This window comes from Echinops telfairi, unplaced genomic scaffold (genome assembly GCF_000313985.2).
Source record: "Echinops telfairi isolate 266 unplaced genomic scaffold, ASM31398v2 ScPeMD7_7468;HRSCAF=8506_1, whole genome shotgun sequence".
Classification (NCBI taxonomy): Eukaryota; Metazoa; Chordata; class Mammalia; order Afrosoricida; family Tenrecidae; genus Echinops; species Echinops telfairi.
In genome coordinates, this window is record NW_022111370.1 from 2,091,440 (window position 1) to 2,116,746 (window position 25,307).

Sequence of the window (25,307 nt, forward strand, 5' to 3'; positions counted from 1 at the left end):
TTTACGTTTCCAAGGCCGTAACTCTTTATGGGAGTAGAAAGCCTCATCTTACTCCAGTGGAGTGACTAGTGAGTTCCCACTGCTGGATTTGTGGTCGCTAGCTCAAGGCGTGACCCAGGACCCCTACCACTACTCACCTACCCCCCCACCCCCCATGACTTTGTGCCTCCCAGAGGCTGCAGCTATGGATGCGGTTGGTTGGCATGTGACTGACATGGACTCAGGGCAACCCCATGTGTGCAGAGCAGAAGTGCCCCAGGGGATTGTCAAGGCTGTTGATTCTTAGGAAGCAGATCACCAGGCCTGCTTTCCGAGGCACCTGTGAATGGGTGCAAATATCAACCTTTAGGCCTTTAGTTGAGGGTGTAAGCACCACCCAGGAACTCGCACCAATTAGGGATGGACCTCCTGGTTCTGAAATCACTCTCAGTCTGTCAAGGAAGCCACCGATCTGTAGTCCGGAGCCAGCCAGACTTCCACAAAGAGAAGTGTTCTGTCTTAACATCAACTCTTATTGCCCACCCCCTCATGGTGGTGGTTGTTTGTTTTGTATTCTAAAAACAATTTTCCATTTAGCAGCAGGGCAGGGCCGTGCTTCATTCTGCTGCACACAGTCATGATGAGTCCTGAACTGGAACAACCACACTACCTAAGTGTCACATTAAAGGCAAGAAGACTGGGACTATTTACCATAGCATCTAGCATATAAAAGGCATTTAAAAGATGTAGCATCAGGTAGCTTTCCAACTTGAAGGTGGTCTACATTTGCCCACACGAATGGAAATGAAGGACGCTATTTACGAGGCCATTCAAGAAAACAAAACAAAAGGCCAGTAGTTTGCAACGTCCTCTCTCAATGTCAGCAATACTCAAGCAGACATGCGGATCTTCTCAAATAAGTTTTCGTCCTGGAAGCCCATGGTTGACTTACTCATGTTTTAGATCCTCTAAAACTACTGAAATTGATCATGGCTTTTCCATGGATTTGAAGGCATTGCGTGTCTCCGACACACAGTTAGGAATAAAGCACTCGAACAAAGGCAGCTTTTCTGTCCATCTTCCCCACCGGTAGAAGTGTCTGTTTTATGGGAGTTCTCTAACTCTCTGCTTACTTAGGCTTGAGGGTGTTCGTGATTCTCTGTACAGAGGAGGACCTCTGTCTTGAAGATGCTCCACTGCTTGATTGATGTTTTATGAAGATGCAGCTAGTGACCCAGGACCGCCGTGAGCAATGCAGGGCGCATCTAAGTATAAATGATTTATGTTTCCTGAAAGGCTGACTAAGTATCATGCCCCCAGCCCTCCCCATTTCCACCGACTGGAATAGGAATGAATGTGTGACTTACATGAGCGTTAAATGCTTGTAGTTAGAGAGCTCCTTGGGAACCAGTGTGAACTGATTCCCATCCAGATACCTGAAAAGAAAGAATAATACTTTTTATATGTTCTCTAAAATGATAGCCCTGTTCCGTACGATAGATGGACAGCTCAACCGTTCATCCTTGGTTGAGCAAGGAGGGACAGGGCAATTTTACCTGAAGATGTCATGTTCTTCTCTAGCTTGGGTTGGTTACTTTAGAGAAAGGTAAAAAAGTCAAAACACCAATGTCCACTCTGGCCACATCATTTTTTTAGTATCCCTTAGGCTAATATCAGGAGCCCTGGTGGCTTACTCATTATTTGCTAGGCTGCTAACCACAAGGTCAGCAGTTCGAAACCACCAACCAGTCCGAGGGAGGAAGATGAGGCTTTCTGATTCTATAAAGAGTTACAGGTCTCAGTAACCCAAGGGACAGTTCTACCCTGTCCCATAGGATTGCTATGAGTCAAAATTGACTCGATGGCAGTGAGAGAGTAGGCTTACAGAAACATGCAGAGGCTGGCGAATGCAGTTCTCCGTGGTAGATCTACCAGGGCTGAAGCCCAGCAAGCACCAAGCCTGTTGTGCGTTGGACAGAAGAACCCCATTAAATCCATCACCTGAGTTTGTGTCTGGCTCCAGCGTGTTAGCAATTACGAGGATCCCAAACCAAGAAAGGTTAAGGGAACCTTGCCACGAAGGGGAGGGACATCTACTCCCTGCAGACATTTTATCAATAAATGGAGGAGCTGACAATGGATGGCTTTGGACCTAATTAGGCTTAAGTTGAAAATACTTTGCAGCTGGCTAGAGAGTAGTGGCTGAGAAGCTGTCTGTGCTAACAATCTATCTCAAAAGTTCCAAAGGAAAAGCCGACATAAAAGGCACCAGCAGTCAACAAAGGTGATAAATATTTGATCAAGTAACCGGGGATACTTTGTGACTTCTCACACTTTTCCAATTTCTTCTCTTTTTTCGAGTTGTGTTTTTATTTCTATCAGTAGAGGGCAGCACAACTCCATATCCTTCAGCCAAACCCCAAATCATCATCTTACAGTTGATTCCAACTCTGATTGCCCCTATAGGACAGCCCAGAACAGCCCCATCAGGTTCCCGCCATTCTGAATCTTTATGGAAGCAGGCGGTTGCTGGGGTTGTTTGTTTTTTAAACCACAGTACCACCAAGCAGTCTTACACTTCAGCCTCCTCCCTGGTACTTCAGAAAACATCATGGCAAAAGTACCAGGAAGATTCTGCATGTGCAGCATAGACGTTTACACGTGAACCAATCTCAGGAGAAATGCTATGGACATACGACTAAGTAATTGTGGATACCATTGGCTCAAACATGCCCACCACCAAGACACACTTATTTTTTGCCAAATTCTTTAATAATTGACTTGAACGCATGCACAACATGTGTCTGCTATGTAGAGATGGCTTAGTGTCGAAAGGATCCAGCTGACTCGGTTGGCGTCTAAGAATCAGCTTTCTGGGGGTCCTTTGGCCGGAGATGAGTTAATTATTTTCCAGCCTTCTCTAACTGGTTTTCTTTAGGAGGGGAAAAAAAAAGTTGAAAAACATTTTATGATGAAATTGTCCGGCAGGCAGATTATCTGACAGCAGAAACAGAGCTGGCATGCGCAGCAGAACCAGAGCTGAGCAGTCCCTCAGATGTTGCTGAATGAAGGGATTAAATGATTTCTTAAAAGTCTTGGCTGGAAATCGGGTAGAAGGATGAAGGTTTGGGGACAGATAACATGGCAGAAGGGATTTGGTAGGGAAAAATCTTAATGCCGTTGGAGAGAGTGATGCACCAGCTGCGTGCTCCTGGAATCAGCACTTTGCAGGCAGCATAGACTCCAGGCATCCAGGATCCCAAAGCGGAGGGTCAGAGTGCCCACGTAATGCTCCGAACGGAAATACACCTACAGACCCCTGCTCCACAGGATCAGCCTGGCTATTCCCCCCGGGTGGGTGAAACTCAGATCGCTGACGGGGATCATCAAGGTCTGGCAAACTATGAGGTTTCCTTCCTACGAAGTGATTAACCCAGAGTTATTGTCACCCGTCTACATTTATAGCTGAATGTGGAAGTTTCAGAAAGTTCATGGAAAAATTCCATTGCCGTTTAATGCCATCTGTCCACACACTTATTGAACGCCTCCTCCTCCATGTCCTTGGTGGGGCAGTGGTTAAGCAAACACTCAGCTGCTAAGCAAAAGTTCAGTAGTTTGGGGATTTGAACTCCCACCCCACTCCATGGGAGAGAGACATGGCCGCCTGCTTCCTTTCCAAAAAGAAACCAAACCCAAACCAAACTGAACTCACTGCCCCGGAGGGGGTGAGTGACCTTGTAGGGCAGGATAGAACCACCCTGTGGGTTTTGACACTGTTAAGCCCCGTCCTTCTCCCTCGGCTTCCTAAAGGATTCCGATAAGAACCCCGATGTGGAGTCAATCTGACTCGTGGCGACCCTGCAGGACAGAGAACTGCCCATAGGATCCCCTGGCTGGGCTGTCAGACAGCTGCATCTTTCTGCAGAGTGGGCGGTGGGTTCACACTGCTGAACTTTGGTGAGGGGCTGCTCCCCCAGAGCTCTTTGCTGTTATGATTTCAGCCTCAGAACCCCACAGATGCTATTCTACTCTGCCCACAGAGTGGCAGTGATTTGGGCTTTGACTGTACACCTGGCAGCAGTTTCCGGGTTGGAGCTACCAAATGGCAAAAGATAACTCCTTCTCTGAAAGAGCCGATGGTGGAGCAGAGAGCACTGGAATAGAAGGGACGCTGACGTAGAGTGTGTTCCCGTGCAGTGTGGGAATTATGGTAAGGGCTGTCTGAGCAGGGAGATGTCGGGAACACAGGGGAGGACCCCTCTGTCTCTCCCTGAGGCTACGCTTGTACTTACTTACTCTATGGAAGACACGGCATCCTGCCTACAAATCACATTGATGTCTAGTCGGCTGCAGACCGAGGGTGTGAATTCACACAGATAAACTCAAACATCTCACTGCCATTGAGTTGATGCTTACTCATGGCCACCCTATCGGACAGGGAAGACCTACCCCTGGGAGCGTCCAAGACTATACTTGTTTACAAGAATAGAAAGCTTCGTCTTTCTCCCTTGGAGCAGGCAGCTGGTAGTTTCGAGGTTCCAACCATGTGGATCACAGCCCAACACATAACCACTATACCACCAAAGCATAGTGAATGTGAATATCTAAGTCCTTCTTCAGAAGACCACGTATGTTCAGGGAATAACTGGCCAGATATCAACCTCACTGGGCTAAAGGCAAAGCTACAGAATCGCGTTTGCAAGTTAGGCTGTAGGGACCAACCTTAACTCTTAACATATCATGCAAAGCTGTTTCAGTTACCTTCAGGAGATGGGAAGAGTCCGTTTTAACTTTCCATCCCCCTCCCCTCTTCCAACAGTGATGATAATTCTTTGCTAATCCAAACCAAACGCATTATCATTGAGTCTATTCTTAATCATAGTGACTCTATCGGGCAGGATAGAACTGCCCTTGGGAGTTTCAGAGCCTGAAACTGTTTACAGGAGTAGAAAACCCTGTCTTACTCCCACAGACCAGCTGGTAGTTTCAAACTGCTGACCTAGGTGTCAACAGCCACTGCATAACCTTTAGGCCACCAGGGCAAAGGCACATGATAAAGCTTTAAGAGGGGTGATAACATAGAAGGGTCCTCCCAAACTTATTTGATCATATGGAAATTTTCTCATGGAGCATCTTGTAGGACTATGGTCCACTGTCTGAATGTTGGGAAATGCTGTAAAATTGGCATATTGGTCTAAGGTATATGTGGTAAGAGCCATGGTGGCATTGTGGGTTAAGTGTTGACTGATAACCTCAAGGGCAATGGTTTGAATTCACCACCTGCTCCCTAGAAAGATGGGGCTGTCTCTTTTCATAACAATTTATCATCTGAAAAACCTCCTAGGGTACTTTTGTTCTGCCCCTTGAGTCATTAGAAGTTGGAAGGGACTTGACGGCATAGGTTTTTGCCTCACTGTTTTTGTTGTGTTCTTTTTGGATTCAGTAGAGCTGATTCTTTTTTACCAATAACTCTCACAACATCTGAAAATAATTATCTGTAGCATGGAAGGATAGGGGATACCCTTTACTCGTCAAACAAGAAATCACAGGTTTGTACCTGAATGGTGGTCCTGAAGGTCCGAATCATCTCTGACATTCTCCTAACATATTTCACCACGACTCACCTGGTCAAGAATGCACATACATCCCCACCCTCAGTGCTGCCCACAGCCCTCTGGCAGACTCCTGCTGTGGGCGAGAAATGGAATCAATCAGAGCAAAGGCTGCAGGAGATGGCAGTTCTCCAGCCTGCTAGTTCCATTCCTCCTCTCATTGCTGGGTGAAGGCCCGATGCTCAAAGGCTTGACATGCGTCCAGGAGAGGCCACCGGAGCTTGTTTGCTTTGTGTCTACTTGGAATCAAGCACCCAGACTGGTTGCTCAGCCCTCGAGTGTGTTAAAGGTAGAAATGGGCTCCACTGGGCCTGTGTGGTTGTTAACCTTTTAGAAGCAGATCCCCAGACCTATTTTCTAAAGACATGCCTCTGGAATGGATGTGAACCACCAACCTTCAGTTAGCAGTTTGTGCCATGAGGGATCCATGTGTCAGGAAGGATGCAATCCCCAACAGAACCCACACCTCCATAGACACTGCAAGCCGGGGAGGGAGCAGACCCAGAAACGCTGGGTCTTGTGGATTCAGGCTTCCCACAGTCCTACATCTCCCCCATGACCTTAGGAATCTCAAGCTACCAATGTTGTTGAAGGCAGCTCCTTCTTTGTTTCATCCCTGCTTCCCTGGGTTTGAGCAATGGTGATTGCTAAGGAAAGGGAGCCTTTACTTACAGCTCAGTGACGTCCCGTGGAATAGCTTTCGGCAGGACCTTCAAGCCCTTGTTGCTACAGCGGACGACGGTATCCAAGCAAGTACACTCCAGAGGGCATCGAGAGAGCGGGGAACAACTATTGTCATCGTTTCCTAGATTGCCAAAGGAAACACAGAGTAAACACAAGTGTGTGGCCTTACAGATGACCTGCAGGATGCCGTGTCTTTAATGTAAGGTCACATAACCTAGGAGACTTGAGTCGCGTGGTCAGTGAGGTATAAGGTGCTGAGTATCGACAAAGGGACATGACATGCCTGCCGTATCACCTTTCACTGACTGCCCAGGGCAGATTTCACAAACAGGTCCACATTTGTATCATCACCGTGACAAAGAATCGTTTTCTTTGTTTAGTGATTCACTAGCATTTTGAAAACAAAAAGCCCAAAAGAAAACTCTCCGCCAGGGAGTGGACGTTGACCCCTAGTGACCCAGAAGTCAGGGTAGAACTGCCCCTGCAGGTTCCAGAGACTAATTCTCTTCCTCCCAAGGAGCAGCTGGCGGTCCTTTCCATATAAAAATATAGATGAGATTTTTGATTGGAATAGATGCAACAATTCCATTCAACCGACCTATGGAGATAGCATGAGAAAACCGCCAGGGGGTCGCATAAAGAGGCAGATTCATTGAAAACCAGAGCTCCGTGTCTCTTGCCAATGACTGGCAAAAATACAAAAACCTCTGCTATCTTCCTGACAAGGAGAGAAGGAGAATCCAGTGGGACGACAGCTTGTGACTGTCCCAGTCATGTTGAGTTACTTCCGCCTCCTGGTGGCCTTCTGTGTAATCCGTAGAGTGACCAGATTTAAAGCGGGGCACCATTGGCTGGGGGGAGGGGCTGTTCTTGATTAAAAATTTGGTCTATATGGACCAAATAGACTGTTCCCTAGCTTGTCATGCATGCTTTCCAAAAATCGAGACTTTATTAAAACATCAAAAGTCGGGACTGTCCTGCCCAAAGCGGGACGTCTGGTCACCATAGGATGGAACATGAACTGGTCCTACTCCCACTTCATTGCTATATGTGAGGCCATCGCTGCCACTATTGCTGGGATCTTCCAAGCTCCGGGGCGCTCACCTTCCAGCCCTCTATAGACATTATTCTATTGGGACCCACAAGGTTGGCCCAGGCATAGGCCCTTTCTGTCTCTTCTGTCTTATTCTGTAAGCTCTGCTGAAATATGTCCATTGGGGTGACTTTGTTAGTATTTGAAACATCCGTGGCTTAGCTTCCAGCTTCACAGCAACACACAAGTAACCCGAGTATGGCAAATGGATGGACAGATAGTTTGTTGGGAGGACAGAGAGCGTCGCTATTATTTTTGATGGAATCACCAGACATGCCAGATCTTATCAATCAGCTGCTATTCTCTTTTGGGAATGATCACTACAAAGAAAGGGGCAGGGGTGGCTCAGTGGTGTATTCTCTCCTCCTATGTGAGCATCGGAAGCATCTGGGGGTTAAGCAGGTTATGCAATGGGCTGCAAACCACAAAGTCCGTGATTCGAACCCACCAGCTGTCCCGAGGGAGAGAACTGAGAGGCAGTTCTACCCTGTTCGAAGGGTTGCTATGAGTTGGAATGAGCTCAGTGTCAGTGAGCTTGGGTCTTGGATGTGAAATCCAGTTTTCACTCTCAGCAAGTGCACCGCATACACCATCACCACCTGCCTGTCAGTGGAGGCTTGTCTGCGGCTCCGATGCTGATGACTCCTGCTCTCTGAGATGCACTAGGAGGAAGGGCTTGGATAGCTACTTCCCAAAATGAGGCAATAAAAACTCAACAGATCACCACAGGCTGACTCCTCAATGTTGCTTGGGATGGCTGAGGACCAAGCAATCTTTTGTGTCTCGTGTCATCAGGAGTCAGAAGGGACTAATGGCGGTGAGTTTGGATTTGAAACGAGAATCCTGATCACTCAAAGGGATGCAGTCATCATAAAGATTCTACAGACGTGCCAATGGTGAGAAAGGGAGAAACTTCCAGCACCTTCAGAAATGTGACCTCAAGGAGACTCCAGTGTGAGAGTGTATTCTGAGAAAGCAAGGGGCTGCTTGGTAAACAGAGTGTAAACAAGGCCACATAAAACATGTATGGCCTTGATGTTGGCGATCGACACATTTAAACACAAAGACATCAGAAACCTCAGGTGGACACCCAGCTACAAAGCAGTTGCTAGATTTTTGCTTACCATCATCACACGTAAAGTCTTGGATGGCCACATCCTGGATGGGGATTTCTTTCAGGAAGTATGGTTTCTGACAGCGAGGATTTCCGGTCACAATTCTTTTCTTCCGAAGCCACTCTCCCAACCATGCCAGGAAGCAGTTACAGTTAAAAGGATTGGCCAGGAGGTTTCTAAGGATCACATGCAAAAGATACAGACATCAGTTTAGGGTTTCCTTCAATGTTTTCCTTCTCAAACTCCCGGGCTACCATTCTGCACGCAATATTTCACTCTCTATTCCATACCTAATCCCACCTAATACCTCTTCCTACCCAATCCCACATAACAATTTTACTGTGTCTCTTATATGTGGGCTTTACACAGTAGCCACAACTCTTTCGGGTGAGAGCCTTCTCCAGAAGATGGTTTACAAAACAAAGAGAGTGAAGGCAGACATTCGGGTTTCTGTGGCGGATCCTGATGTGTATTCTCATTTAGAAATCATTTCAGCTTGTCAGAGGCCTGCCTTGCTGTCACACAGCCCTGCATTGATAATGCAGTCATTTAATACAAAGATGAAGGCTGATTACCTTATATTCCTGAGTTTCACCCGACAACAGCTAACTCATTAATTTATCACCTCCAGATTCCCATCTCTTATTTGCTCCAGAGAATAGGTTCCCCATCGAAATTGACAGCTGGCTGGATTAAATGCCAGCTATAAAAATGAATTGACTTCTACAAATCGCAATACTTTCGGCATCTCACCCGTTCAGCACAAACCTATTGACAATTCCATTATTTATAAACATGCCATCCTTAATATGCACACGGTACTCACAAGATGTAAAGTGTCACAGTTTATGTGAAAGAGGATTAAATACTTCGCTGATGGACGCTCGCCTCACATGCTTTCTTCAGCGACGGGAGCTAGTTAATCAGGCTTCCCGCCCCGCTCATTCCAGCCCCTGGTATTCCCTGCCCAGGGAACGAGGTTCCTGTACTTGGGAGTGGCCATCACCAGGAAATCCGTCATGAGATTAATAACTTCAAACACTGTCTTCCAGATACTTCCAAAGAAGGGCCCTGCTAGATATTTCTCTTGGAGATTTTTCTAACTCTGTTTTGAGCTCTGTCTACAGACCTACAATCCACTTTGCTTTTCTGCCTTGCTGCCTGCATCGATGCCTTCACCACATGAAACACCCCCCTGTCTGGGCTCAACCCAGCCTCCAATCGCTGTAGAATACCACAGCGATGCCCCCGGTACACCGGGTTTATGGTTGGCGCAGCCACGATCATATATATATCTCCTGTCACTGCGAACGGTCCTTTTGAGCATGGGTGTGGTTCACAAATCACCACAGCAACTCTCTTCTTAGGATATTTACACAGGAAACAGGTCAACGTGGAAGCACAGGATGGGATGAATGGACTATACTTATTTATTGACTCACAGCATGAGCAAGTCAGAAAACAAAGAAAATGCGGAAAGGCAGGCAAATGATTTGGTCACTGTGATAGGGCAGGAAAAAAAAAAGGGCTGGGAGGAGAAAAATCACGGCACTTGTGTGTTCCTAAAGCATCAGAGAGAATGAACACTTCCCCCGCCCCCAGAGGAGTCCAATGAGTTCAGCCAAACAAATGTTTCCTTTTGTTTTTTTCACCGCCTCAGTTTTGAATGCTGTTTTAACCCACTGCTCAATAGCACCCAGATAGGCTCTTAATGAAAGTAGTAACATAGACTTAGCACTGATCCAGCCGGGGCTCGATGAGGCCCATTTCTCCTACTTACAGGGTCGATAAAGAATGAAGCGTATCGAATGCCCCCGGCGCAATCGTCGTGATCTGATTATCGTACAGCGAGAGCAAGCGCACAGAGCCGAGGCCCACGAAGCTGTCGTTCCCGATGCAGCCGATGCGGTTACTTCTCAGCATCCTGAGGGAAGAGACGGCGCATTGTTTTGGAGAGCAAACACCTGGAGACCCATTTTCTTTCCCATCTGATGACCCAAAGACTCTCCCTTGGCAATCGTGCAAGGACGCATTCCTATTTTCCGAATGCTCTATGGCCACTAGGAATTGCTGCGGAAAACCGGGGCAAGAATCCAAGGCTGGGAGGGCTGACTCTGCTCACGGACCTAGAATCTGATTTGATGACGCTGGAACCTGAGCATGTTCTGGTTTATTGGGACATGGGGTGAAGGGGGATGCGGGTGGCAGGCTGCCTCTGATAAATGGACGGGGTGCCATAAATGTACTTCTCTTTGCATGTGCTTCCCTTAAGTACACTGGAATGGGATGCTATTCATGCACAGGGCTTGGCTCTGCACGCCCCAAGAATAATAAAGATGAAGCAACTGGACTCCTTTGCCTATGAGCCTCTGATGGGTCTTTTCGGCGCTAGCTGGGACAGAGATGCAAATTATGAGGAGAGCGTGGACCTCATTCTACTGCAGATACCTGAGGGTAATGAGAAGAGGCGAATCCTTTTGAATCAGGACTGCAGCGCCACGTGTCTTGAAGACGGGCACCAGAATGATGGACTTGGGGGAGAAGGAGGAAAGTGAGTTTTTGTGGGGACACCCTGGAAGGGCCCTCTCGGTCATTTATAACACACTGAGCTCAGGCCTCCTGGAATAACAGACTGCTGCGATCCACAGAACCTGTGTGTATGGGAGAGAGGGAAGGCAGCGACAAAGAGAGTCTGTCTTTTGCACGGCAACTGTAATGGTGTCCTCCTCTGTTTTAGGTCACTGACAAGGTTGGGCCGCTCACCTGAGTTCATGCTAGCATGTTCCCAACTAAATTCTGTTCTTGTAACGGAATGGAACATCATCAGCCAACACACAGACGGGAGCCAGTTATGAAAAGATGGATCTACAAGCCAAGGCACCTCAGACGAAACCCCTGAGGCTACCGAAGCTGGAAAAGATGAGGCCGATGGTTCTTCTTGGGTAAAAAGACCATGTTGTGGCTGGGATTCCGAACTCGAATTCCTCATCTCCAAAACTGGGCAACAACCAATGTGTGTTCTTTAAGGTCAACAATTCTGACCATCTATTTTGTTACGCAGTCCAGAGTGACCGAAAGTGACAGTAGTACTGTCATGTCCACAGGTAGAAGAATCAAAATGCGTTTGGAAACTTACAGCGTTTTGAGGCTTTCCAATCCCTTGAACATCTTATGCCGAACAGTTTCCAAACGATTGCTGGTGAGAAGTATTTCGTTGACTCCAGAAGCGCCCTCAAACACGCCCTCTTCAATGTCTGTGATCTTATTGTTGCTGAAGTTTCTAGATGAAATTGTGGAAAGAAAGACTTTAAACAACTGTTTTCCGACAGTGAACTTGTTCCTGGTTTGATTATTTTCTCCTTCTCAACAAGGTCCCTCCCATCACCTCCAAGCTCTTCCCTGCCCCACACGGGCTGAGACTCCGAAGAGACCCTCCTCAGCACCCGGCTCATCAAGCCGAAGGCAATTAGAAGACACTACTAAGGTGAAAACGATCACAATAACCCGCAAAGATTCCCAGAAGCATAAAACCCTTGAGGTCGGGTGGTGGGTTGCAGAGCTTTGTAAACTCCACAAAAATTGAGAAAGAAACTTAAAAAAAATACAACAGATTAAAACTGATTTTGATTTAGTGATTAAAACAAGGCAATTGAGTAGAGACAGCAAGAGTTGTCTAAGGTAGGTTAGTGGGCGGATGGCATCAGGTATGTGCTCACATGTCTGTCATATTTACTGCCCTCTAAGTCCATTCTGACTCATAAGGACCCTATTGGACAGAGTAGAACTGCCCCTTTGGCTCTGCAAGGATGTAAATCTTTCCCGGTATGGAACGTTTCGTGCTTTCTCCATGAAATGGCTGGTGGGTTTGAACTGCTGAACTTGCAACTGCAAATAACTCGCTACCCTGCAAAACTAGGTTAAAACCACCAACTAACACGGAGTCTTTGGTGTGAAACCAAATGCCACAGACTTGAGCAGAGAGCAACACTATCCAACTGCGGTAACACCTTTCTGTAGGTTCTCATTTCTTGACCTCACTGTTCATTCCAAGAACAGGAGTGGCCTTAAAGAAGAGCGATAGTTATTTATCATTTCGTATTTTACCTAGCATTCACACCAGTGCTTCTCGATAAATATTTGTCCAACTGATCGTCATTGTGCAGAGAGACACCTCAATTGGCCACCCGCTCCCTCCTTCTGCCCTCTCCCTCCCTCAGTCCTCTTCAGAGGAGAGGGGTACTGTCCAAGTTATTTTTGAAAGTGCTGAGCTCATATGCTTAGTGTTGAATATGAGTTTTGGACATGCTGTAACACAGATGAGCCATCCAGCCAGTTTTCCGATCATTAATTTTCACGATTTTTCTAATGAAAGTTTAATGAAGCCCAAAGTCAAATCATTGACACGAATGTGCTGAGAGAGAAAATAACAGCATGGTTTGGGAAATGGCACAGGAAGTTACAAAACATTGTGGATCCCATTTCTGATGAGCTGAGGTTGCTAGATTCCTGCTGTGACCGTACAGCCCCACCAGCTGTCTCAGTTAACTGTAGATGCAGTTCAAACCCACCAGCCGCTCTTTGGGAGAAAGATGAGGCTGTCTGCTCCAGTAAAGACCCACAGCCTTGGAAACACTGGGGAGCAGTCCTATTCTGCCCCCCAGGGTCACTACGAGTCAGAGACGAATTGAAGGCAGGGGCTTTTGGTTTGGGTTTGGTGCTCTCCTTTTTGGTGTTATTTGAACACACAGAACAACATGGTTTACACAGAATGCTGTCAGACGTTACTCCGCATTCATGGTATAGATTTTATTGGAGCGTTAAAATAGCTTTCAAATATTGGAGACACTTAAGCAAAACTTCAGTAACAGGAAGAAAAAAGCAAAAGGAAGCATGACAAATACTTCAGAAGAAGTGAATGCGAGGCTTACATCTTACGCAACTGAGGGAGTTTCTTAAAGATCCCGGTGGCTTCCAACACTGTGAATTCATTGTTATTGAGACGCCTGGTGGGAGGGGAGGGGGGGATCGTAGGGAAGGGAGAAAACAGAACATTTTCATGATCAGAATTGAAGAAGAGAACATTTTATTCCTCACACTGAACATTAACATTATTTAGTGGCAATCTTTACATAAAACATATTGTACATATCACGGACGATCATGGCACTTGCCCATCTCACCATTTAGCTCACATTTTAATATCAAAATAAGAACCCAAAGCCCAAACCCAAGCTAACTGCCATCGAGTTGATTCTGACTCATAGAGTCCCTACAGGACAAAGAAACACTGTCCATGTGGGTGTCTGAGGCTGGAACTCTTTACAGGAGCAGAAAGCCGCATCTTCCCCTTGCAGAGTGGCAGTAAGTTTCAAACTCCTGACTTTGTGGTCAGCAGTCCAAGGAGTAAGCCACTATACCCCAGAGGCACGTATGATCAAAATAAAACAAAACAAACGCACTGCCATCAAGTCAATTCTGACTCATAGTGGCCCTATCGGACAGGGTACCCCCCGCCCTGTGAGTTTCTGAGACTGTTACTGTTGTATGACTAGAAAGCCCAATCTTTTATCTGCAGAGTGGCTGGTGGTTCTGAACTGCTGACCTTGTGGATCACAGCCCAATGCATGACCACTATGCTGTCAGGGTTCAACCACTACTCCACCAGCACTCTACTAAAACACAAAACAAAACCATAGTCAAAACCAGCTCTCAACCAGTAATGTCTAGAAAAAAGCCCCCTTGAAAAGTAATTTTACACATATTTCTCCTAATCCGTTCCCTTTCTAATCTTGTAGCGGCTTATTTGAGATACAGTTCACCTACCATAACGTCTATTCCGTTAAAGTGTGCAAAGTGTGCACCCACCATCACTAACCCTAAAACATTTCACCACCCTGACAAGAAGCACCATACTCATTAGAAGTCACCCTCCTCCCCCATTTGTTCTTCTTTCCCACAATCCCGAGCAACCGGTAATCTACTTGCTGTCGCTTTGAGTTTGCTTATTTTGAACATTCCAGATCAAAATAGGACCCAATCCCATGTGGTGATTGGTGCCTGCAGACTTTCACTTCATGGAATATACCCAAGGCACATCCATGCTGTGGCATGGCTTGGGGTGGATGTACATTTTCAACTCTTGAGCATTTACATGAAAGGGCGACTAGTGAGTTAAAGGGCCACGCTAAGAGGAGGGATGAACCAATTGTGGAAAGAGGAGCTGAGAAGAAAACGGCAGTGTACATCGTGCTTGGTAAAGTAGTGGGCAGGGAAAAGAGCAAGATCTTCCAGAGAGGCCGGCTACAAATCCTGTATGCTCAGACCTGTGACGTTTGGTCTGTGAATATTTCTCCCAGATACTGATCTTAAATATGTAATGTTAAACATGCTTACTCTTTCAAAGCCTACACGTGTGACTTTTGCTGATGTTTAAATCAGATCATACATTAATGCTTTGGGATGGATAAGGAAACTTATCTAAGGTGTCATGCTGGGAGACATCATTTAAATTACTGCTTGTATCTTTCTAGGAAAGGAAGTCTGTACAAGCTGTCATAACAAAGGTCTGATATTCATTGTATGGGTATTGTATGGGTTCTACATATTTCAAAAAGTCTCAGACTTCTGAAATGGCTTCATGAGCTAACAAGACTGAAAAGTCTTCACTTGAACCGCAGGAGTGTTAGTTTTCCTCCTATTTTTAAAGGGCATGCTGCTGTTTTGATTTTTTCAAATAGCATGAAATCCAATACATCACGGACGAGCGTCTCTGCGCAGTGAGCCAAAGTGGACAGCCAATCCCTATCGCCACAGGCCCAGGCCCAACTCTCCTTGAAGACGAAAGGATGCCGCGTGCACAGAAAGACAGCCCCCTTTGCCAAACAGCACAAGACATATGCCAAATGGTGCTGTCCATAAACATCACAAAGCTGTTCCTGAACTGATGAGATTGTGCTAGGCTGTTGTTGGCGTTTGAGCACATTAACCCTAACTGCTTTCTTTTATACATAAAGTCAGTCAAGACAAAACATCTGTGGGCACAGAACCCAAGGGCTGCTATGAGCGGGACTCAGTTTGATGGTGTTGGTCTTTTATGTGATCACTGCCATGGAATTAACCAATGCCCACTCCTAGCGAGACCCTACAGGACAGGGCAGAACTGCCCGTCAATTTCTGAGACTGGAATAGAAAGCTCCATCTGTCTCTCTTGGAGTGGTTGGTGGTTTTGAACTGTGAACCTTGTAGACTGCAGCCCAATTCGTAACCACCAACCCAACAAGGCTCCTTTTGTTGTGACTGGCCCTCTATTAAGATTATATAGAGAAATCCTATCATACGTTATCTTTTCTGTGTTATCTGTTCTAAAAATATTATCTTTAGGTTTTATTCCTTGAAAAATCACCCAATACTACGTATACGTGCGTCCATGAAGAAGTGGAGGTAGTAAGGCAACAAGTGGAAATTAGATTTTATAATTAGCAAAGGCATGAAAATGGTGATTGCCAGGCTACCTTGTATGGTATGGTAACACTTGATTAGAGAAACCTATTAAAAACTTTAAAATTGTTCTGAGCACAGCACATTTTCAATTAATGCTAATATTGGCGTTATTGGTTGCTACTGATTTTGGACCAATAAATTGAATGCTAGAATTGTAAACTGGAAATATGTCTTGGAAGAAGTACAGTCAGAATGTTCCTTAGAGGCAAGGATGGTGAGATTTCATCTCACATACTTTGAACATCTCAGGAGAGATCAATCGCGGGAGAAGGACGTCATGCTTGGGGAAGTGGAGGGGCAGTGGAAAAGAGAAGGCTCTCGATAAGATGGATCGACACAGTGGCTGCAACCAGGGGCACAAACATGAGACCTATTGTGAGGATGGTTCAAGACCACCGCGGTGTATCTGTTTGTTCTACATCGGGTGACTGTGAGTCAGTACCCAGTCAACGGCACCTAACAACACCAATGACACACTATATCTTGGGTCAGAATGATACACAAAAATGGCCTTTCATAAATTCCTCTGCTTTTCCAAATAAATAAATAAGATTGTAGTAAAATACATATACTCTAAAATTTTTTATTCTAACAACGGGCATCATTTCTGGACCATTAATTATATTCACAATGTTCCACAACCATCTTGGTGCACTGTGTTAGCAGGGATTCATATTAGCGTAATTCTTGAGATTAAAGAAGCAAGACAAAATTCCTGAGCTTTAAAAACTCATTCCCCATTTGCCAAACGGGTCACCACCGAGGAATGAACTTACAGTTCTGCAGTGTACTGGGGGATGTGGTCAGGGATTTTGTTGAGTTTTTGATTGGAGCAATCGACTGTGGTCCCCTCACAGCGACATTTCTCAGGGCAAGTCAAATCTGCAAAGCAGTCTCCACTTAATTTCGATCGATAATCTTCTGTGCCTATTGAGGATTCAAGCCACAAGAAAAGACACTGAGTCTGATGGTTAGTGTATTTATTCATGTGTAAGGGGTGGGGGGAGAAAGATAACTATAGATTATGCAGCAGGGAGACAACTTAGGGGGGGTTGGTCAATGGATGTCAGGAGTAGATTAGAACAGGGCTTGGAATTTGCTGGAAAAAAACAGAGGGACCAGATTCACAAGACAGGAAGACAGGAATCGAATTGAGCTTTTCACAGCGGTACTTTCTGCTGATCCAGTTGTGAGCCATACCTGTTGACTTCATAGTTCATCAAGCTCGTGGCTACTAATTGTTTAAAAAAGGTTTCATTTTTTTTTATCCCTCTGCATCAAGATTTTACAATGCATTCTGTGACACACATATTCCTCTATCGTGTTTTAAAATTAGGGCTTTCAAGGCAAATATAATGTCTCTAGGTTTTTCGATTCTCTATGTCTGTCTGTTCTTTTTAAATTCTCTCCCTCTCACGTAATCTTCTGGAATGTCTTTTTAAAAAAAAAGCCCTCTTTCGTTTCATTGGTTTTTATCAACAGAGACCAGGCAGTCCTGATTTAAACCTCAGCAGCTTGCCATGCTGTAGAAAGCTGCGTGACGTTCCATGGTGCTTGACGGAACCATGTTTTACTCATACCTGGCAACCACATGGTTAGATCAAGCACAACAGAAAATCTCGCTCCGTAATCACTACGCCATCCACTAGGCCAAGGGGGAGACTGAGAGGAAAGATAAAGGGGAGGAGGAGAAAAGCTACAGACACCCTGGAAACGCGGCACTGCGTACAAGACATGCACCGTTCCTTCAGCATGGTTACCACCCCAGCGAGGGCATTACTACGGACGCTTTCCTGGAAACACAAAGAGGGGCGATACGGAGAGGAGCCTGGTCGTTCCTTCCGAACTGCTGGATGGGAACCGCAGCTGCTGGCACAGCATCAGGAAGGAGTGGAAGGTGAGCTACAAGGACAACAGAGGAGCGCCAAAGATCGGGGGGTTCTTCTTGGGAGAAGAAAAACCCGTGCAAGGGGCCAAGACTGGAAGAAGGTAGAGGAGGGCTGCGAAGGGAAAAGACATCGGGGTTCAGATCAGACACTTTTACTTACAGCCCAAATGGTGAATTCCTGTAAAAGTGAAGACCAGGAAGAAGGAAAGACAGACAGAGTCATCCCGATTGAGATGAATACATATATGTGCAAAGCTCTCTTCTTCCTTGACTGTGGCAATTAAGGGCAACTACCATGCAGTGAGACTTTGCGAAATTTCACAAGTTATTTGTGAAGCCCAGCAGTCTTCCGAGAAAAGCTAATGGCCTAAAAAGGTGGATATTACAGATTAAGTTCCTGTGGCTTCCTTTAAAGAGGAAACCTCTCAGAGATAGATCTTCTTTTGAATATCACCGCAATCTAGAATGCCGTATTGAAGGGCAGGGGGCAGGCGGCTGTGTAAAATGAACACAGCATTAGTAGAGCCCCGCGAGGACGATTACCAGTGCCTTTGGAGGAATCCTTCAGCTGGGACTTACACACTGTTGGGTGATCTGTTTGATTGACACGTAATGCCACTGAGTGGCAGGGGCATCAGAAACATCTAAGACATCTGCCATGCTAAATGTCTAGTAGTTAGGATACATTCCTTGAGGACCATGTTGGTTTCTATTGGGGATCTTCTGTTTGGGTTTCAGTTTAATCTTCACAATGAAATGAGATCCTGTCGTCCTGAGGGGGAGCTGCCTGCCAGTGGAAAGCGACTGATGGTGACCCCAAGGATGTACAGCAGAACTGCTCCTTGGGGTGTTTAAGGCTGTGATCTTCTAGAAGCATATTCCACGCAGCTGGGTGTGTTCATTCAGGTAACTGCGCTCTTGGGATAGTTATGCTGAGATTCTTACTTTCAGATCAAACGGCACTCAAGACAGTAACCATCATGATGATTTTGTGAAGGGTCTCTGTGTAGGCTGGATTTTTAATCAACATTTTTGGTTGAAAGGGAGGCTGGGATCAGGTTCCTATAAATATTATTTTTAAAGTATAGGAATTGAATAATCAGACATTGAAAATTAACTTGGGGTATATAAAGGTATAAATAAAAGGTATTTCCCAAAGCCTTGTATTTTGGCTACCAACAAGAGGATCCAAATTCAGAATGCATGGATATAAGCTATGGGTCAATTGAAAATTAATTTCTACAGTATTAATCAATGATATATAAAATGTCATGGAAAACAAAAAGTTTGGATAATCTGTGAAAATTATATGCATTGTTGTGATTTTGAGGACGTAAGCACTAGTAATATAATACTGCAAAAGTGGCCTGGTGTTTAAAATATGGCTTTTTCAGCAGAATTAATAGCTGTTGAATAATTGGTTATAAACAATTAAATTTTTAGTGACTACTTATAGGAGCCAGTTATTCTTTGCAATGTTTTACTTCTAATGCAACCAGCACAAACCATGAACAAAATATATAAAATACTGTTGAAAAGTCTAACTCAAAACAACCAATATAATAAAATCTGTTAAATGTGTTAAAGTACTCAAAGTATAATCTGATCAAGGTAAGTACAACAAATCTCTTTATAAAATAAGAGACCAATTCTAGAACTCTGGTGAAAAACATACGTCTTTGCACATGAACACTGTGGAGACACCTTCTTATTTTTAGTTCTTAAAGCATGTCATCATTTAAGATGATAACCAGGAGATGGTGAATGCAGTCCATCCATCACTACTATGTATCTTTTGTATCAAATATTTTAAAACAGTAAATCAAGAGGCATTTTACACAGTTGGCAGGCAAAGAAAAATAAATCAGGAAACATATTTCAAAGAGCTAGTTCTCATAATTATCTGCCTTGATAGTTTCAAAATGGAAGTGGTAAAACATTGCACATTTCATTAGTTATTTTCAAGGTAAGCAGCGCCCCAAACTTCAGATGCTCTGATGATGGGCATCCGTATTTTGGGGATTTATAGAGTGACTGGAGAGAAATGCAACACTGTAGTCGCAATCCAAAAAGGCAACACTGCAAACAGATAAGGAAGCAACTATTTATTTTGCCTCCTATTTCTAAAAAATAGAAGTAAAATAAAATTAAGTAAAAAAAAAGGCATCCATTTTTAGTATTAAAAGAACTACCACAAACACAGGTCCTGGTGGCAAAAAGTAATCCTGTGTGTGTAGATCTGATTTTGTGAAGAATTAGCTCTTTGACAAGGGAAAGATCTATCTTTAAAACCAGCTCTACAAGCTCTATTTTAAAAGCAGATAGAAAGATCAGATAAACAACGTAAGGAGAGAAGATGGTTTAAGTAGAAAGCCATAAGTTCAAACATTTTAGCTACCATGATAAAGTTTAGATAATGCACCAACGTGAGAGAGAGGGAGAAATGGTGGGAGTTTATTAATCTATACATTTGACACTGGAAGTGACATGCAAAGGTCAGGTGTTCAGGAAACAGCTACAGGTGATCTATGCAGACGTAAGTCTATCTACAGCTCCCCCCTGTATTTTCAGACGCATGCATATCAAGGGTTGAGAAGCTCTATGGTAAAGGTAAAGAAAAGGTGTCTGCAGTTAGTCCTATTACCGAGCAAAACCTACCTGGAATGAAATACTGTTCTTTAGCTACATTAAAAAAAAAAGAGAGACAAAAATAGAAGATGCACCTGAATATCAGCAAGCAGAGATATGAGTTATATTAGATTAAGAATGGACTAAAGTTACTATAGATCATTAAGCAAAAAAAAATGTTTGTTCCCAGAAGTGGCTGAAGTTCAAAAATGTACACTGAGTACTAAACGCATCTAGAATCATGGGCAATAAACAGCTTTGTTTCAACATTAGCTTTTTAGTCAGAATTAAATGCTGAATGTGAAACATGCCTGGAATCCTGAAGTAGCAGTCTACCCCCATGTCATAGAATGTAGTCTTATCCTGAGAAAATCAGAGAGATGCGAAAACAAATAGCAACGTTCAATGAGCTATTTATTTTTCTATTACACATTAGTACAGTGCATTTGTATTTGTCTTATTGTCAATAAATGAAATAGTCTCACATTTCCTAAAGATTTCCTTTTAGAAAAATCTGTATCATCTTTACATTCTTAATCTGCATGATGAGACCATGACATTAAGCTTACACTTAATGTTGTAGCATATATAATGCTGTAGCATATATGTATATGCTACAACATTAAGTGTAAGCTTATATCTATATTAACCGTCTACTTCTAAATTGGATAGGGCCCATCGATGTCTCAGTTTTCTTTCGGATAAATGCAAATAACTGACTAATTTTAAGAATCTCAGTAGGATTTTCTTAGCCCACATATGAAACTTTATATACTTGAAAAGCATTCTTGATTTATTAATTAGACCCAATAAGGTGGGAACCCTGGGAATAACCAGGCATCTTTTAAACTTACTTGGTAGCCTATATTATTTTTCTGTTAGACATGCTGTTTTAAAAAAGTCTTACACATACCAGGGATATATGACCATTGTCTATAGTTCTTTTCTTTCTTTCTTCATGCGCAGAAGGAAAGGAAGTCTGATTCTGCAATGTTTGCTCATTCAGCCGAAGGCCAGCTGCTTCCTTGGGGCTCATGTGACATCTATTCTTGACAACACCCCAGAAATACTAAATGAAGTAAGAAGTTACCTGAGCAACGGAATTTCTTGCTTTTGATCTGGCCGATCCTTTTATTTGCCAGACGGCGGGGGCTGGTGCAGCGGGCACCACTGGTCTCTATTGGGTTGGTATGGAGATAATCCGCCAGCCACTTCAGATGGCAGTCACAGATAAATGGGTTCTGAGCCAAGTGCCTTTCAAAGACACAAAACAGTTTTACAGGTGATTGGCAATGGACTCCACTTTCAAATCCAGAATGAAAACAAGCAGCATCACATTGGAATCGATCCCCGAGTACATACATCGTCTGAATGGCCCGGAGAGGTGAGAAGGTGCCCTTGGCGATGGTCTGAAGCTTGTTATCATACAAGGAGAGGAGGTTCAAGTTGTGTAGGTCTTGAAAAGCATCTACCCGAAGACAGTTTATCTTGTTGGCATTCAACAATCTGTTCAATAAATTGTGTAGTTAAAGGGTAGCATCACATTAATTCACCTTTGATAACTTGTACCTGCTTAAGAATCCTTTGTGATTGAAAAATACATTTCTTTTAGCCTGACCACTAGCATTTTGATTTGAATACTTGAGGTCTAAAAGACTTAGGATTCTGTCAATGAAAACTAGCTCCATGCAGTGAGATGTGGGCCTCAAAGAGTGATGCTCATAAAAAGTGCCAAACATCATTCTGCAGAAGGCAGAGAGGGAGTGCCATAAACAAAGGTGGGGAGATCTAAATTCTGTTGATGAAAATGTTTTAAAAGAATTCAATTCCATAAAGCTTTATTGCCTCAACTCTCTTTATGAGAAAAGAAGTTCTGCTTAGTCTCAAAAGAGCAGTGTGATCTCCTTAAAACCTAGGTCACCTCTAGTAACTTCTCTCTCAAAATAATAGCCCAACTCTCCATGACCTCCAAGTGAAATAGAAGTTTTCACCAATGGTCGGCAGTAGGGCTTGGGGAGGTCTGGTCCACAGTCATAAAACACATAACAACTCACCAACTAACTGCCAACGAGTCTGTCTAACTCATAGCAACCCAATGGGTATTGATGATTTGGAAGGCCTTATATGGCCGGCAAAATCATTAATACCAATTAATATCACAGATCTCACTAAAAAGAACCCATTATATTAAAACAAAACAAGCAAAATTTGAAAAATGCTCTGCCATTGAGTGGATGCCGACTCATGGCAACCCAAGCGGATGGGGTAACACTGTCCTAGTGGGTTTCCGAAACTGTAAGTCTTTACAGGAGTAGAAAGCCCAAGGAGCAGCTGGTGGATACAAATTGCCGACCTTGCAGTTAGCAACCTGTTGTGTAATCAATATGCCACCAGGGCTCCACAGAGCCATCACATTAGGGATCAATTAAATGCCTGACCAGGATGGCCAGAGAATAATGTTATAAATATCAAAATGGCCATTTGCAGAAAAAGGTGCCCCACCTATGCTCGATAGGATCCTCAGGCCACCATGTGAACATTAATTCCTAATTGCTTCCCATACCTGCCAGGCTCTGTTCTCCTTCTTGGAATCTGCTCATATCGTGCCTTGTTGATGCAGTCTACCCTAGTCAATGGCTGATTTTCCCAAGAGGGCTTCCTTCCTAGTCTGTCTTAGTTTGGAAGCTCCAGTAAAACCTATGGATGGTGGCTAGCATGAGGTGTCGTGGCTGAGAATTGAACCCAATTTGCCCACAAGGAAGATGAGAAGTCTACCGCTGAACCAGGAAGGCCCTGAAGTCTCACTCGCTGCCGCTGAGCTGATTTCAACTCATGGCAACCCTACAGGGCAGGGTTCCTGCCCCTGAGGGTTTCTGAGAATGTAACTCTTCCTGGCAAGCAGCTCGGTGCTGCCGGTGATTCTCATTACCATCCCATGAAGTGAAAGCAGGTGCTGATGTACGACCACCCCTTTACAGCATGGCTACGTGTGTAGCCCTCTGCATTTGTGATGCAAATTAGAGATCTGGATACTGGGGAAACAGCTTAAGGTGTGATTGATAGGACATTATTATAAACATATTTACCAAGTTAATCTAAGAAAGATCTGCATTAGGGAAATTTGTGAGATTAGTAATCATATGTATAAAATAAAAGATGTAAATCCCAACAAGCAATACATGAAGCTAATTTCAAAGAATTTAATTTAATAAATGAATTAAAATGATTAAATTAACACAAAAATTATGTTCTAACCTTAAATTTTTTAGGAAGCTCCTTGGGAGAAGAAATTGCATCCTATTCGGCATGGCATACACAGGTTCCGGGCCAATGTCTACCCCAGTTGAAGTACTAAGTGTTTAGTGAACTAAAAGGTTGTAATGACCTACCTACAGGATATGGCACCTCGTATTTTATCTTTTTCAAATTGCAGTTACACATGGACAGTTATTAAAATACCTGGCTGGTGTCAACATTTATTCTGATCCATAGGTACAGTCCATATTACTTTGTAGATCAATGACTAGTGGCTGTGTTCTAAAAGAAACAACCGAAACTCACTACTCACTATGACTCATTGTGACCCTACATAGGATTCAGAGACTGTTAGTATTTATCAGAACAGAAAACTTCATCTTTCTCCCATAATGTGGCTGATGGGTTTGAGCCACTGACCTTGAGCGTCCTTATTTTCCGAGCATCTTTAAAGAGACAACGAGTGGGGGAGTTAGCATTCACTCACTCACTATGTAATTTGAGAACAACTGCTGTGTTATGGCTTGTTGCCCACCCTCCCTGGGCTGGGGTGTTATTTCGCTTTTGTCAGTCTTCCGAACCTTGGGCAACAGCTGGAGAATGTGCCCTTGTTTTGTTCTCCTCTCTAACGATTGTAGAATCAGAACAGACAAGCTTCACGAGAGATGAGGATTGTAATTGTCATTGAAAGCATACATTCATCAGAGTTCAGAGAGGAAGGTTTTAGGACAATTCTGAAGTGTTGCATCTCCTAGTAAATAACCGTCATCCACGCTAGCACTGTTGGGCTGGTATCTTCCATTTCATTAAAATATATCCTTTTCGTTGAACTTTTCTGACATCTTTATGAACATACAGCATGGAAGTCTGACTAAAATAGACTATTTAGGGTCAATGGATCAGAAACAATCAAATACTTACAGCAGCTGTAAAGAGAATAGGCCTTCAAATAAGCTTTTGGGGAGTTCTGTGATTTTATTTCCATAGAGGACTCTGGGGGGAAAAAGTTTTCAATTAAAAAATGTATATATCAGAAGCCACATCAGCATAATAACTTCATTTAACACACATGTATTCAGGCACATGGTAGGCTAGCAGGCAGTGGGTTCGTTATTGAAGTGAATAATTTAACTTCAGTTTAAGAATATTCTTCCTGATTATAGAGCATAAAAGACGAACTCAAACTCAATGCTATGGCGTCAATTCTGACTCACAGTGAACTTACAGGGCAGGGTAGAACCGGCCCTGTGGGTTTCAAAACTGTAACCCTATGTGGGAATAGACAGTCAGGTAGTTTCGAACTACTGACTTCCTGGCTCGCAGCCAACCGAGTAACCACTACATCACCAGGGCCATAGGCATACGTATTATAAGAAACATGGGAAACATAGAGGAACAAAGAAAATGAATAATTTCTAATCATGTCTTCCTTCACTGAAGCTTTATGGAGTTGCCAGAGTCCTCTCTGTACATGCGCACAATCACACACAAAGTTCCCATGGACCGAGCACATACACCACATGAAACCTGGAGCAATGACTTCAGAGTCCATG

At 44.1% G+C, this 25,307-nt stretch overlaps 1 protein-coding gene across 1 annotated transcript in view; it reads right to left on the reverse strand.

The window, feature by feature from the left end:
- SLIT2 (slit guidance ligand 2) overlaps positions 1-25,307 on the reverse strand; it is a 407,728-nt gene that overhangs the window by 79,919 nt on the left and 302,502 nt on the right. The window contains exons 12-22 of the mRNA XM_045284385.1: positions 24,676-24,747; positions 21,862-22,005; positions 21,590-21,753; positions 20,530-20,553; positions 16,760-16,910; positions 13,412-13,486; positions 11,620-11,763; positions 10,264-10,407; positions 8,493-8,659; positions 6,264-6,396; positions 1,347-1,415 (exon numbers count right to left, since the gene is read on the reverse strand). Coding sequence (XP_045140320.1) covers positions 1,347-1,415; positions 6,264-6,396; positions 8,493-8,659; positions 10,264-10,407; positions 11,620-11,763; positions 13,412-13,486; positions 16,760-16,910; positions 20,530-20,553; positions 21,590-21,753; positions 21,862-22,005; positions 24,676-24,747 — 1,287 coding nt within the window. The remainder of the gene's footprint in view (positions 1-1,346; positions 1,416-6,263; positions 6,397-8,492; positions 8,660-10,263; positions 10,408-11,619; positions 11,764-13,411; positions 13,487-16,759; positions 16,911-20,529; positions 20,554-21,589; positions 21,754-21,861; positions 22,006-24,675; positions 24,748-25,307) is intronic.